General features: G+C 33.3%; 1 protein-coding gene across 1 annotated transcript; it reads right to left on the minus strand.

Annotated features, from left to right (window-relative positions):
• Positions 1-12,429: 12,429 nt before the first annotated feature.
• Positions 12,430-14,015, minus strand: LOC117928479 (protein JINGUBANG). The gene has a single exon (XM_034848391.1). It carries the CDS (start codon positions 13,881-13,883, stop codon positions 12,594-12,596), a length of 1,290 nt encoding a protein of 429 aa, XP_034704282.1. The 5' UTR covers positions 13,884-14,015; the 3' UTR covers positions 12,430-12,593.
• Positions 14,016-15,600: the final 1,585 nt, after the last annotated feature.

The following is a 15,600-nucleotide window of genomic DNA, read 5'->3' on the forward strand; positions in this document are numbered from 1 at the left end:
ACTAAAGAAATGCAAGTTTTAGAACAAGGTGGGCTCAAAAAACATTCTTCCAAGGCTCAAATATATTCAAGAAAGGTTTAAGAAGGTTAAACTCTTGAAACAATGAAGATTTAAACATTTTTATAGAGGAAAAATGTCAAACTAGTCATTGGAGGTTTGTCTCATAGAGCTCAAGCTCGATTGGTTTGCTAGTCGTTCAAATTTAATGCATGACAAGTGACCATTTGACTTCGACTACCCCTTGACCATCACTTGATCGGTCCTCAACTAGTTGAACAAGCGTTTTGAAAGAGAGATAATGTTTTTACACCTCTCGACCGGTTAAACTGAATAGGTTGATTAGTTTCTCATTTGATTTAACCGGTTGAATTGTTTGTGACTCAACAACCATTTTTTTCAACTTAAAACATTTTAAACAAATTTAGAAAGCATTTGACATAAGGTTTTAATTAAAAACATGAAATCATCAAATTTTAAAAAATTTAAAACAAAATAACCATTGGTGATTTTGGTGCATAAATAAGAATGTAATGTATGAAAAACCTAGTACACTAATAACTTTACAAAGAAATTCTATGAAGCTTAGGTCTTGAAAAACACTTCTCTTTCAGATCTTTTCTTCTTATTGATTTTCCTTTGCCTTGATTTTGTCTTTATGATTATCATTTTGGAAATCTTTTTACCTAATCACACTTCAAATATAATTATTAGTTCAAAATCTTGTTTTATTATCATTAAAATCGAGATTAACCAAATCTTAGTTTCACAAAAACTAATATCAAAAAAGAAAAAAAATGTTTTAATGTCAAAATTATAAAATTAGAACTCATTAATAAAAATGTGCTTTTCCTAAGGGTCTTTGTAAAAGAAAAAAAATATAATATAAATGTCATAAAATTTGATTTTATTTTTATTTTTATTTTTTGTAAAAATTAAAAATTAAAATATAATTTTTTTTCAATATAAGCAAAAATATTTAAAATTATTTATATCTTGGATCTTGGACCTGTAACTAAAAGTGAAAGTTTACATAAATTCCGATCATATGCATTGTACATATCTAAAAATTTTAGAAGCTTTTTATAAAATTGGCCGATTATTATTTTGAAAGAAAGATAAGGGGATAAAAATTAATTAATATATTTTATCTAACACTTATCAAATTTTAATATATTTTATATTATATATTTTATGCTAAGATAAATACATGAATAAAAATATATGCATGATATTGTGTTATTTTTATTAATTTTTTATTTCATATATATTCCTTGTAAAGTTTAATACTTTGGTCACAATTTATTTTACTAAGCTTGTTTGAGAATTGTTTTAAAAATTGTTTTTTATTTTTGAAAAGTTTTTTTTTAACTCAAAAACATGTCTAATAGTTTTTTTTAATCAAAAAAGTTCTTGGAGAATTAGGTGGTGTTTGTTTTTTTTTTACTTAATTCTAAATAGAACATTAATGCTTAATAGTGTTAAATATTAAGTTGTTTGTTTTTGTAGTATTTTATTTCTATTAAATATTAAAAAGTAAAAAAAACTAATATGTTATTTTTTCTATTTAGAAAAAACTATATATTTTGATTTTTTTTATTTAGTAAAAAGTTTATAATAAGTCATGAAAAAGTAGAAAAACAAACAACATAAATTTTGAAAACAAATTGCTTTAAGTAAAAAGCCAAAAAAACAAACACCACTTAGTATTGTAAATGGAGTGTTTTTTAAGAAAATATTTAATTATTTTCACTTGTTTTTAAAAGTTATTTAAAAAATAATTATATAAATATAAAAAATGGTTAAAAATATAATACCATAGATAGATATTAATTTAAAGGAATATTTAAAAACACAAAAAAATAGGTTGACGACGTTTTCAATTCTCGAAAAGACTTTTGTTCTAAAAACACTAAAGAATTGTTTTTGAAAGTTATTTAAAAAACTTATTGTTAATAACTTTAATTATTCTCACAAGATTTTATAAACTCTATTCATTTCTAACTTCAATTTTATTTTATGTTTTTCTAAGTAGTTTTATTCAATTAGTACTTTTAAACTTATTCTTTTTGTTTAGATTTTTTATTTTTATGAAGAATAAAAATTTTAGAAAAAAAATAAATTTTAATTTAGATTAGAATAAGGAAAAGTAATAAGATAAAAAGTAGAGTAATAAGGGGAGAGAATGAAGAAATTTGGGGAAGGGGACTAAGGGTTTATTTGGTCGGTGTTTTTGAAAATTGTTTTAAAAAATGGTTTTTAAGAATAATTTTTAGTATTTTAAGAAACAAAATTAATTTTGGGATTGAAAAAAGGTTTATGTTCTAAAAAAAAAATGAAAAAAAAAACATATTTGATTGAGTTAATGAAAAGAATTTCCTAAAACAAATAAAATAAAAATCATGTTTGAAAGTTTTTTATTTTATTTTTAGTTGAATGTTTTTTTTTAATTAACTTGATATTATAAATCTCCTTTAAATTTTCATGTCTTTTATTATGATTACAAAGGTTCAAAAATGTTTTTTTATCCATTAGAAATAGTTCATAACATGTTTAAGGTGATCATTTATCATATCTTTTAGGAATTATGTGCCACTTTAATATTGACGTCATTTGAGCTGTATATTTCCATGACATATTTCAACAAGGAAAATTCTAGACTTATAGAATATGGTTAAGAACATGCACTGGTGGAGGAGGTCGAATGCCAAGGGCACCAAACCTAGCGCTGAGTTTTCCAAGAAAACTCATCAAGTCAAAGAAGGGCCAGTTGATTGGCTTAGAGGGAACTAACCTCAATTTACCATTCCATAATACAAATCTAGGTAAATTAGGATCCCTAAAACAAGATCATCCTTCAAACCACTATCCACCTGCAACAAAACAAGAATGCTACATTTACCTACATAACAATGTTTCAGGGAAATAAATTATCAATAACACTAGCTCAAAAATTGAGAAAAAATAGAAAAGGACAAAATATTTAAGCCATACAATAATAGCAACCCCAAATTGAAAAACGTCATGGTGATGCTAGAGAATGTATTTAGCATCAATTTTGACAAATTTGCATATAATAAACAAAAGAAAAGTAGTTTTGCGCTCATGTTATTGTAGATTTTGGTGGGCATTGCAAGTAGAGATGGTGTTTATAAGAAGTAATATGATCCTATCAATAAAGATAATAATTGGGTTAATACAACCTAGGTCATGCTCAAACCTTAGGACCATGGTGAGCATAGAATCGGAGGGATGGAAGCTATTAGGGCCTTCTTCCTAGAGATAGTCGTCCCCCTCCATGGTGGTTACCCTTGACGCTATCTCTCACATTTGTCACAATCACATTGCTGCCTACATCACCATGCTTGGTGGCAAGAGCTCGAGTGATACAGAGGCTAGCTATTGATTCCAGTCCCGACGATGACACAGTCCACTGGCAAATAATTATTTTCATTGCCAACCTTGAAGGAAGAAATTGTAGACTCCCAGTCCCAGTGATAGAGCATCGAAATTTCCATGGGCTAGTGCAATTGTTCTAAATGTGTCTAGAGAAAAATGGAAAATTGCAGTGGAGATTTACAGGAGAAAAAGGGTGAAGAGTGGGAGGGTCAATGAGAGTAGGAGTGGGCATGGCGAGGAAGAGAGTAAGAGATGGTTAGAACAAGAAATGTGAGAACAGGGAGAACAAAGGATTGAAAACAAGAAGAGCGGAGATGTTTTATTTATTTTCTAAACAATAAAAAAACAAGAAAAAGAACTTTTTATTGTTATTTGAAAATAGACATTTAGAAAACATGAAGAATAGTGAAAACAATGGGTCTGCTACTTCCCAAATGTGTGTGTATATATATATATATATATTTTTTTTTTTGCATTTTTTATTCTTAAAAAATAAAAAATAAAAAAACACCAACCAAGTAAACCCTAACTCTCCTTTTACTTGATCTCCTCATTTTTTTATTGATCAAGGGCAAATATTAAATATTAAAATTCAATTAGTCACAATAGAAATTTGGCACAATACCTCTTTAGTATTGCAAAATTTTTCTTATTTAGTAAGAATATTTTTTTTTCTTGACATAACTCAGTCCGCTCTTCTTAAAAATCTTTAATTATTCATGTAATCATATGTTTCAAATGTTTCTAATTGTTCATATTTTAAGATCTACAATATGTTAAAACCTTTGTTGCGGATCCTTTGCTTGAAAAGCTTATAAATCTTTAATTGAATATAGTAGGGTTTCTCAAACAAAGTGATACTTCACATCAAGTTATCAAATCCTTAACCAAGTGTTCATTTATGAATGCTTAGTAAGGATCTTGTAATAGACAAATTCTAATTAACATGAAATCCTATAAACCAATGTAATGTACTAAGAATGAATAAGAAAACACCAAATTTATATATTGGAATTTTGAATATATCATAAAGACCAAGAACTTTTTCTATCTTTTAGATTGGTGGATTCAATTTAATTAAAACATCATGGCTTATTGGATAGTTGGAATAGAAATTATATTTCTTGAGAAATCCATGTGAAAAATAGGTGTTATTACATGTTTAATGATTCCCATGGTATGGTAGCTCTTGGAATTAATTAGGAAAAGAGATCCAAGAATCAATTAGGTTTTGGAATTAGGATAAAACATCCATGTTTATTAGGTATTTGAATAGCATATAAAGCAAAATGAAATAAACATTTTAGTTTACAGTTATGTATCATAAGACATTATCTTATATTATCTTTTGAAAAGCTAAACTAAATAATAAACAATTGACAATTCTAGTGTAGTAGGTGTTGATATTAAAAAAAAAAACCAAAATAAGTAATGATTAAAAGAATGTAAAAGATAAGTATTAAAGAAATTAGTTGAAACAAATAAGAATTATGCTTTGTTAATCGAGATAATTAACCCAACATCCTCATAAGTTGCATATTTGATGACAATGATATGTAATAGTAAGGGACAAAAATACTCCTTTCAACTGCCACATCACACACACATATATTGTAATTGTGTGTATATTTAGCTCGATGACCTGGAGGCTTCAACATAAATGAGTAAAAATAATATTAAAAAAAAAAAGTATGTTAATCCTGATTTCTTTTCACCAACCCAATTACTATTTATTTCTAGATTTATTTTAGGTTGGGTGCAAATGTGTTTATCTTTTTTCCTTTTTATTCATATTTTCTTCACAAAAAAAAAGTAAAATAAAATTAATATTAGAGATTGTTTGTTAAGTTGGGTTCCACTTTTCTCTTAATCATGCATGGAAGGACTTTGTAATATTAATGGTCATTTTATCCCAACATTTTTTAGGGAATTTTGATATCACCCAATGTTTGGGGTTGTTTTTCTCAACCTACTTTGTTAGGTCCTCATTGAAGCATACAAGTTTTACAAATACCTCATTTTAATCACAAGCTAATGTAGCATACACAATGCTATCTATAAGCAACTAAACATCTTCCTTGTCTTTCTTTCCTTCACTATTTTGCTTACTGAAGAAGCTAGTAAAGTTCTCCTTCAAATAACGATAACAATATTTATGATTTTTCATCCTAAACAACTCTTAAACACTATGCAAAATCTATCTAATATAATGACAACATCTTTACCATTAAGAATCCTCTTTTAACTTCTCCAAGAACCAATACCAATCTTCATAATTTTTTGAACTTACAACACTAACTTCTAGAGGAAACATTCCATCATCTGCATCATATGCAATGGTAGACAAAAGAGTTCCCTTATATGGGTCGCTAAGGTGGCAAGAATTAATGACTAATATCGATTGACACCCTATGATGAATCCTTGAATTGAAAACGCATGGGTAATAAACAATTTCATAAAGTGCCCTTCATTTTAAGTATACTTTGCAAGAGTCCTTAGGTTAATTTTCATTAGGCTTTGGCACAACCAAGGCAAAAATAGGTTGGAGTCACGAGGAGCACCATAAATGTATTCATTCGCCTTTCCTTTAAAGTGTCATGTTTGGTTATATGTCAAGACTACTCTATGCTTACATGCAAAATCTTTGCTGACAAAGAAAATAATTTGGAGTTGTTTTAGACACTTCTTCAACAACAATGACAACCCTCTTTGAATGAACCTCCACTTGAGATGAACAATCATTTTGAGTGAAGTGATTATGATTAACTTGGCAAGTATGAACTCCCCAAATTTCATTCCCTGCTACAATGTGAGTTGTTATCTTCAAGGGCAACCCTCAACCAAACACTTTACTAACATATGTTTTGGTGAATTCTTCATGTACTTGTATTGAAACCTCTCACCTAATGACATCAGGTATATTGCATTACGGAACTATTCTGCATTTTTAAATGTATGACCTAGCCCTAGTAATACATTACAATACCGATTCAATTCTAAAGACATGTACTTAGTTTTAGCACATCATGATGTAAAAACTCTTGATTACATCATAACATCACATAACGCATCACATGATGCACTTGAGGAAGGAAACATGGTAGGTGGCGTAGTACACAAATACAAGAAATATGTTTAATTCAAGTATAAATTTGATGTTTCCAATATTTTGGTCGAGTATTCATGTGAAAGAGCATTATCCATATGCCAACTATGTATTTGGTATATTTTCTTGAGTGACTTCCATACAAGGTCTTTCCGCTATGTAAACATTTTCAAAATCATCATAATGGGACACCATGTTATCCAAATCTTCATCATCTTCTAATTCTTAAGAGGACTTTGGGATTAAACTTGAGGATGTAGTACAATTTCTTCACATCTAGGAAGATATCAAATTTCTCTAAATACTCTATCAATGAATTCTTCAAATGACATTCCTTTACATATATGAATACCTTTGCTACATCCTTCTATTTGTTCCTTTCATTAACCTTAATGCCAAAGGATCTCCAACTCTAATGATTAGCAGCTCAACACTTTCAGCATCTAACAGAATTTTAATGGAAACTCATTAGCACAAGAACATTGTTAGTGCTTTACAATATGCAACAAAAGATCTAATATAACATTTAGTGTGAATGATGTGAGCTAATTCATGCATAATCCTCTTGATACACATTAGAAATCTATTAATAGAATCACATTATAGGTTACTCTTGAGGAAATCTAAAGACCTGAATTTAAATGGCTACTCTGATGTTGATTAAGCATCAAATGTTGATCACAAAGGTCAACTAAAGGATTTTGCATTTACTTGAAGAATAATTTGATCACTTGGCGCTTGAAAAAGCAACGCATAGTGTCTCGATCAAGTAGGAAGGTTGAGAATTGTAGTCTAGTGGTGTTGTATGATTTGGCTACAGTCATTACTCAAGGAACTCACAATTGATCCAAGGTTACTACCATCTTGCGTGACAATTTGATCTAGTCTACAAACCCAATCCTTTACTCTCAGGCAAGGGTTGAACTTATATTGCGTTGAGAAAAAGTAATTCAAAGTCCACTCATAGTTCAACATATCTAGCAATAGATCAAGCAGCAGATATTTTTCTGAAAACAATCTAAGCAACTTATTTTCAAAGGCTGTTGGCAAAATGAATATTGTCCACTCACCTATACACTCATTTTGTGGGTGGCATATTAAGGAATCTAATGACTTTGTTAATGAAAACCTAACATAAGAAGCAATGATGGAGGCACGTGTCCATGATTAACTATACATCTTTGTTTTTCTCAATGAATAATATCATGTCAGAAAACCAAATGTTATAGAACATTTCCTTTGTTCTTTCCTTTCTTTTCCAGTAATTTTTATGGAACATTTTCTTTTGTTCTTTCCTTTATTGTCTGGCTGTAGTTACCCTTCTATAATTTTGTTGGTTGCTCACCTTTTATATAAAGAACTATTGTAATCCCTTCAATGGAGGAATAAAAAGAAACTTCCCAACTAACCCGTTTTCTAATTTACTGCATGTGATTGCATTCAAATTTGTAGTGGCAAAACCTAATTCTCCACAGCTGGATTTGAATTTGAATTGTAGTCATGGGAACTCGAGAATATTTCTTGGGATTGTAGTCCTGGGATTTTAAAGCCAAATCCACCGAAAACACATTGGAATTATGGCCGCCTATGATCCTATCCTAAACACCAGGGTCCCATTCAATTATATGACCTCTATCAGCTAATGCTTCTCTAGTCTACTGATTAGAGGACCCATTTAATTTGATTGTGTTTGAATATGAAACCTCACTCAACGTCATTTAATTAATCAAATCAATATATGATCAGTCATTAATAAACTGTACAGAATGGTATTTCCAGTAGTCCTAAGTTTAGAATGGCAAAGTCATGTAACTTCATTCATGGGCAAAAAAATTTGATAAAAGATTCAGAGTTCAAAGATTGCCCAGACATACCTTCGATCCAGTGTCATTCAAAGAGCTTTTGGGACACTGATGAAAAGATAAATAGAGGTCCCAACGGTGAAAGAACTTAAGAATGTAATTATCTTTGCCAAGAAATATACTATGATGGGTCATGAACCCATGGAAAATCTGTGACATGCATATTTGATCCGTTTACATTACCATGGAAGTATTTATTTAAGGCAGTATTTAGAAAGAGCTCAACATGGGTTGCTGATTTACCAGCCGTTGATGAACAAACAGCTACGGCCTGAATTACATGCGCTATAAGAAAGAACTTTAATCAATAGCTAATCTATTAACGTGGTAAAATTATTAATAATGCGGGCTTGCATAATATGCACACATATCGTCACTGACTGCAGTTTTGCCTCCTAACGTTTTTATACCTGAAGTATTGTTTTCCTTTTATGACTGAAGATGTACATGACATGCACTGGGCTTTCAGGCATTCATGCTTCGTTCTTTGATGAGTATGAACAAGATTATTAATAGTTCATAAAAATTCTCAACATTAATTTACCACGAGCATGTCCTTTTCCCTGAAAAATACACATGAACACATGCAGAGGCGAGCTGAAGAATTTAGATCTTTTAGTTCAGTTAGGACTTCAACTGATCCTGAAACTCATGGGATACCATGGAGGGTGTTTTCTAGCTGGGAGTTCCGCCTTTCTCTCTTCTGATTAGATCATATGTATTCGGAATATGGCCATAATTCTCACATGGGCAAGCATTATTGGCGGTGGATCAATGCCAGCTATCACATCTATAACCTAACTTATAATCACATGACTAAATAAGTGGTTATGAAGTGAATCAGGTTGCTTGCAGGCCATGTGATTTTGTCTAATATTGGGAAATTCATCTGTTAAGGCTATCCCCACATTGATCCACTGGCTGTGACACCCAAAAGGAAAGGAAACATGTGGCCCCTTCATGGTTATTGATTTGTCTGATCTGTTTTACATTTTGATCATCCATGTCCCCACTGCTTGACTTGGCTCAGGATTAAATCATATCTTCCGAGGTGAAATAGCCTGCCGTACCCATTTTTTAAAGCGGCAAATTAGCTAGATTAGGCAAAAAAAAAAAATGTCTTGCTTGCTATTATGATGTCATTCTGTTGAATATAATAGCCCATACGGTAGATAGAGAAGAAAAAAATGTTTATTAATTCCTGATCAAATTTGTATTGATAGCTTACCAATAATTGAGTCATTTTAAATGTTTTCCCAAATTGTGCTTACTTCATGTATTGATGATTTTTGACTTCTCATGCCCATACATTTTACTTTTGTGTATCGAATTTGAAATTAGGCCAAAATACTGTAACCACTCAATCAAGGATGTGGACAAGCTTGTACCAATACCCACGTAACACTGCTTAATCCAATGATCTGAAAACTTATTCATCTCCACCGCCCTTACCTTGTGGAAATTTTCTTGTGTTAGGTCTGAGGTGCTTTTCTTATGCTTGTCTCATGGAATGGGATACTGGGGTTACAAATTATTCCAGATTCAGTAGTTTCGTAGCTCCATTTCCCTACATTAATATAAACCTTAGGTCAAAATGGGTGACTCAAGCATTTTGTCAACATTACAAATAGAAAGAGATTTGGTAATCTAGATAGTTAGCAACAAATTTATTCTAATGAGGGCTGTGAGCAAAATAGATTATTTTATCTCCTTATTTTATGCTTCGGAACCTTGCTTTTATAGGTGGCCAAGATGTGTAAGGACATGAAGCATTCAGATTGGTTTTTCTAGAACGTTAAACAGATGAGAATGTTCATTATTGTCCTTAATCACTTTTTAAAAGAAGCATCATAAAAGGGTTTTTGACCCTGTCTCCCAAAGCTTCATCTCCATGATCCTTACAAACTATAGAAAATATGGTTGTACAAATGGGAAAGGAAGTAAAGAAAGGGCTGTGTGACAAATTGCAGGCTGTGAGACGACTTTTAACCTAATTCCTACCACACTTGTAATTAATTAAAATGATCAAATCTTTAAGTCTCCTAATCAATTATTTGTACCATATTGCCACGTGGATATAAAGCAAAGCATTGTCTACATCATTCAATAAAATATGGGTAATTGTTGTCAAATTATAAGTGGGCTGCTATTTTTCCTTAAATTTTGTTAAGATATGAGAAAAGAGAACATGTGATACTATTTTGTTATGGGTGGTAGATAAAACTTAATACTTTATAACTTAAATTATATTTAGGTTATTAACTTAAAATTTATTACGTAATTCTTACTTTAAGTATTAAAGTTATTTGATAAAATTAATTTAAAATTTATTCTAAATCATCAAATTGATAAATTTACCCTCATCAATTATGACTAGGGTAAAGAAGATGAATAATCATAGAGGTCATAAAGTAACAAAAGAGATTGTGAAAATAATTATGATAAATGAGGATAAAAAGGTAAAATTTGAATATAAACTTAAGAATAAATTAAATTATTTTACTAAATATATGTAATTTACTTAATAATTTAAATTAAATTATTAAGTTGGTATACCAAATACCTACATAGTGTAGGTAACCTTCTTTATCATATATATATATATATATATTTACTCTTTAAGGGCTAGAATTAGATAAGGTGATGAAAGGACACAAGATGTAAATTAAATTGAATAATTGTAATTGATTTTCATCTTTTGCCTCTGCAACATTTGAAGTGAACATTAACCTTTTTCTACCACAAACCACTGAGACACTTATTCAAATAAGATCTTTTATAACTGAACCTGTTATCACTTTCTGGTAACAGGTAAGGTTTTTCTAGTATTGTTGCCAGGAGAATGTAGGTAGAATCTAAATGAACTGGTATTATTCCCTCTGCAAAAACAAATAATTTTCCTTCTTTTTGCATTAATTTCTCATTGCATGCTAATTTGGATGCCTCACGGTCATCAACACTTCATTTTTTCTGTATCATTTGAAATTAAATTCCACCTATATATAAAGTAGGATTTTGTGATGTTCCACATCGGATAGAGGAGAATGTTCTTGGCACTATATATGTAGAGACTCCTTTTAACTATGTAGACCCGTTTTAAAACCGTGAGGGCCCCTTTGTGTCTAAAGCGAATAATATCTACATGGTTGAGTGCGAGTTGTTACAAATAGTATCAGAGCCGATCCCCGATCCCGGTATGGGGGTTTGTTTGGCTCCGTAAGGGGTATTTATCTGTTTGGCCCCACAATCTCATGAGACACAACGAGGACGTTGTGTTTACATGGGGAGGTGTTTGTGATGTCCCATATGGGGAGAATATTCCTGATGCTATATATATATGTAGATGTCCCACATGGGAAGAATGTTCTTGATGCTATATATGTAGAAGCTCCTCTTAATCAAGTAGACGAGTTTTAAAGCCGTGAGGACCCCTTAGACCCAAAACGAATAATATCTACATGGTTGAGTGCGGGTCATTCTACGTACTGGAAACCTGTATATACAATTAGATTGATTTAATTGTCACTCGACATGCACATGTTGGATTAGTGTCCAGCAACACCTCGGTCCCGCAACTTAATTTTATGTAAAGATGCTGGGTCCTGGTGTGGGTGGTGGTTTGCACATTTAAAATTTTCTTTCAATTGAAAAAACATTTGGGAAGGTAAAATTTAAATGTTGATCCCACCCGTGGGGCACCCAAAGGCGGCAATAATTTTCCCTTTATCTCCACACCACCGGTTCAGATTATTAGAAAAGCCCTTTTGAGGTTGTCATGTCATATTTAATAAACTAAACAAGGTGGGCTCTTCAACAGAGCGATTTTCAAATACAAACATTAAAGAGGAGGTTGATAGACGGATTTTTCGTAGTCATAATGAATGGATTACAGTTGCATTAGCCTTTTCAATGGTCATAGAAGTGATGCAGTCTGAGTTTCTTTTTCACTTTACTCTTCTTCAATTCAACGGCGGATTTAAACTCTATCATCCGTAATTCACATATTACTAAAGGGCTTCTTTTGTAGTTCAAAGAAGGAATTTGTGCTAGTATATGAATTCAACTTCACACAAAAGATCAAGGAAAGTTCCCTTCAAAATCCAGAGTATCAAATCATCACGATCTTTGGATTTCCAGACTTTACAGTCAAGAAACCATTAAAACTAACATATCTCAAAATCCTATACTAATTTTCTTAAGCTATGTACAAAAAGGAAAATGGCATATATCAAACACACTGAATCCTTAATTGCCAGACTTTAATTTCACAATCCAAACTACCACTGTAAATAAGATAAGCAGCATCATCGTCGGAATTGCTTCTGCCATTGTAATTGTCAACGGCAGCAGTCAAACACTTAACTGGGCCTCTGTGTCCTTCAAAGACGGCCAAACAAGAATAGCTCCTCTGAAGTCCCTTCTTCCAAACCCTAACTGTCTTATCGGCCGATCCACTGAACACCAAATCCGACACAACGGCCAGGCATAAAATGGCCTTGGTGTGCCCTCTAAGTGCACCAGCAACCACCATGTGCCCACCACTGGAACTAGTATCTTTTTCCCATACAATAATCGATCGATCACATGCACCTGAATACAACACTGATCCATCAGGGCTAAGAGCTAAGGCATTAACAGCTGACTTGTGTTTCTCTAGTGTAGCCACAAGCCTATGCTTCTTCTCTCCTTCATGCTTCTTCCACACCTTGATTTTCCTGTCAGCGGAACCAGTGTAAACAATCCCATCGGTGGACAGCACTAGTGCATTGATCGCGTCATCATGTGCCTTTTCCGCTGACTCCAGACATCTGAAGTCGGTGGTTTTCCAAATTTTGAACGTTCGATCCCAGGAAGCGGAGTATAGGAGAGAGCCATCTTCTGACAAGGCTAATGCAGATATGGTGTCAACGTGATGAACCCATGTGCATTTCTTGTGCCTACGCACCTGTACATAGTTACTGGCTGAAAAGAGTTTCAAGGCACGATCACTCAGCGTTGGGAGTGTGGCCATGCACTTGTATTTTTGGTGAGGAGAATCGTTGTCGACTTTCCACACTCTAATTTTTTGATCTTGGTGGGCACTGAATAGTTTATCTCCCAAAACCACCAGGGACTTCACCGCACCGTTGCCTAGAGCTACCCCGTTGTCGTTAGAAGTCTCTAGCCTCGAAGGATCTCTGCTCCATATCCGAATCTCCTTGTCGGAAGAGCCACTGTAGAGGAATTTTCCGGCGAGGGCGAGGGAGAAGACATAGGAGGAGTGGCCTTTGAGAGTGGAAATGCAGTGGTGGTGGGTGGTGATGGCTTGGTCATGCCGTCGGGATTGGGAGGTGAGAGAAGGAACAGATGGTAGACTTGGTTGAGAAGCGAGAGAGTTTGATGATTCTGAATGAAGGCATGAAGAATCTGAGTGAAGGTGATGTGCTTGTGCTTGAGCTTGAGCTTGAGCTTGAGCTTGAGCTCGAGATTGAGATTCTTTCTCTCTATGGCAAGACAAGGGACATCGGAGAAATCCCATTTTCTCTCTCAAGCCTTTCGAGAGCGAGAAAGCAGCACTAGAAGACGATGGGTGGGTGAGGATAAACGTAACACGCTTATAAAGATGATGAAAGGCGCGTATTTTAGCAAGAATTGAACCTAGAGAGAGGGTAGCACATTTTAGAAAAAGTAAAGTTGGGCCAAGGTGGACTATTCAATTTGAGGGGTTGGAGTCAGCCTGTGGCAATCGGGTTGCATCACTCGGATGTCTATGGCTATGCGCATCCCTCCAAATTAATTTTACACTCCTCACACAACTTTTCCTGTATTCTTTTTTCGGCCCATTTGACGGGTGATCAGCACCCTCTTTATGGTGCCACTAGTTGTTGCGGAAAATGCCAAGATGTTTCCATGGAAGAACCGGACACAAGTTGCGAAAATTCTTGAACATTTTTTGTTTGGATATTAGGATGGTTAGTGGTGTTCACATCAAGTGCCGTGTCCCCACTATTTTATCAGAGTTACTTTTAGCTGGTCCTAGAACACCATTCTTGCTGGCCCAAGCTCATCCGTGGGTGGATAGATCGAGATATTTGGATGTGGAAAATATGGATCAAAGGAGACCCGTGTGGGCACCATCTCAATTGGTCTACAAACTCATTAATCTTCTTCATCTAAGGTTACCCATGGGAAGATGCGGTCAGATCGGGATGTCCAAGTCCAACAGCTAGTGATGGTTTTCTGAATGGGATTGTCAAGTTTCTACACTATCCTCCCAATCTGGCGGTGCTGGGGACCAGTTTGGCAGCTTATGTAAGTTGAGAAACCTTTCTGTATTGGCGCAAATAAATCTTAAAAAAATGGAATATTAAATATAAAAGATGAAAAAGAAATGCAGTTTGGAGTTCCAATGAAGGAGTGAGAAGTACGTGTTGAAGGAACCTCTCATCCCTTGACATTTTGGATTTTTGAGTAAAATAAAAAAGAGAGAAATGTGTTTTCAACCCGTTGAATAATCGAGGTAAGAAAGATCCTCCTATCAGGTAGAATCTCAATTGGAGTTATCTTTTATTTCTAAACTTCTATTTCATGATAATTAACTCGGGAGTAAAAGATAATCTTCCTATCCCTATGTAGTGGCATCGGACTTAGTAATGCCCCCTAAATCATGGGAAAGTCTGACCATTGGGCTAAAGCCTTATAAAAAAAGTATAAAGCTGCTAAATATACTTACTATTAAAGGTTGTCCCTGAAGCAAATGCGCTCTCCGCCTTACGCCTGGTCCAACTATAGTTGAGCCAATGTGCAAGATTTATATTTATGTCCTCATTTATTTGGTTAGAAAATTGAATCTTATCAATAACTAAAAGTGACATTTTTTTTTCCTTTCTTGATTTGATTTTATATAATTAAATTTTACCATCCGTACCAAGTGGCATGTTGTACAGAGCTATCCACTAGACTATGCAACATGCCGGCGGCATAACTACTCATTATGAGTGTCAAATATCTGTGGGCGGACACTAAAAGGCGCATGGGTCATCCACATTTGGATCATATGTGATCATGATTTTAAAGGGCTTCATGCCCCTCCAATACTTATGAAGCCCTTGCCTTGGCTCAATCTGCTACATGCATTGAACACTAGCAGTGGCCTAAATTTTTTGACACACCACATCAAAGTCAACAGCCGATGAACAAAAACAGGTGGATGTCTAACGCGCATTCATTTGTAACCTGTGAAACCACCAAAGTTG

This window comes from Vitis riparia, chromosome 1 (assembly GCF_004353265.1).
Source record: "Vitis riparia cultivar Riparia Gloire de Montpellier isolate 1030 chromosome 1, EGFV_Vit.rip_1.0, whole genome shotgun sequence".
Classification (NCBI taxonomy): domain Eukaryota; kingdom Viridiplantae; phylum Streptophyta; class Magnoliopsida; order Vitales; family Vitaceae; genus Vitis; species Vitis riparia.

Coding starts and splice junctions, on each gene's coding strand:
- LOC117928479 (XM_034848391.1), bottom strand. CDS start 13,883: ATGGGATTTCTCCGATGTCCCTTGTCTTGCCATAGAGAGAAAGAATCT.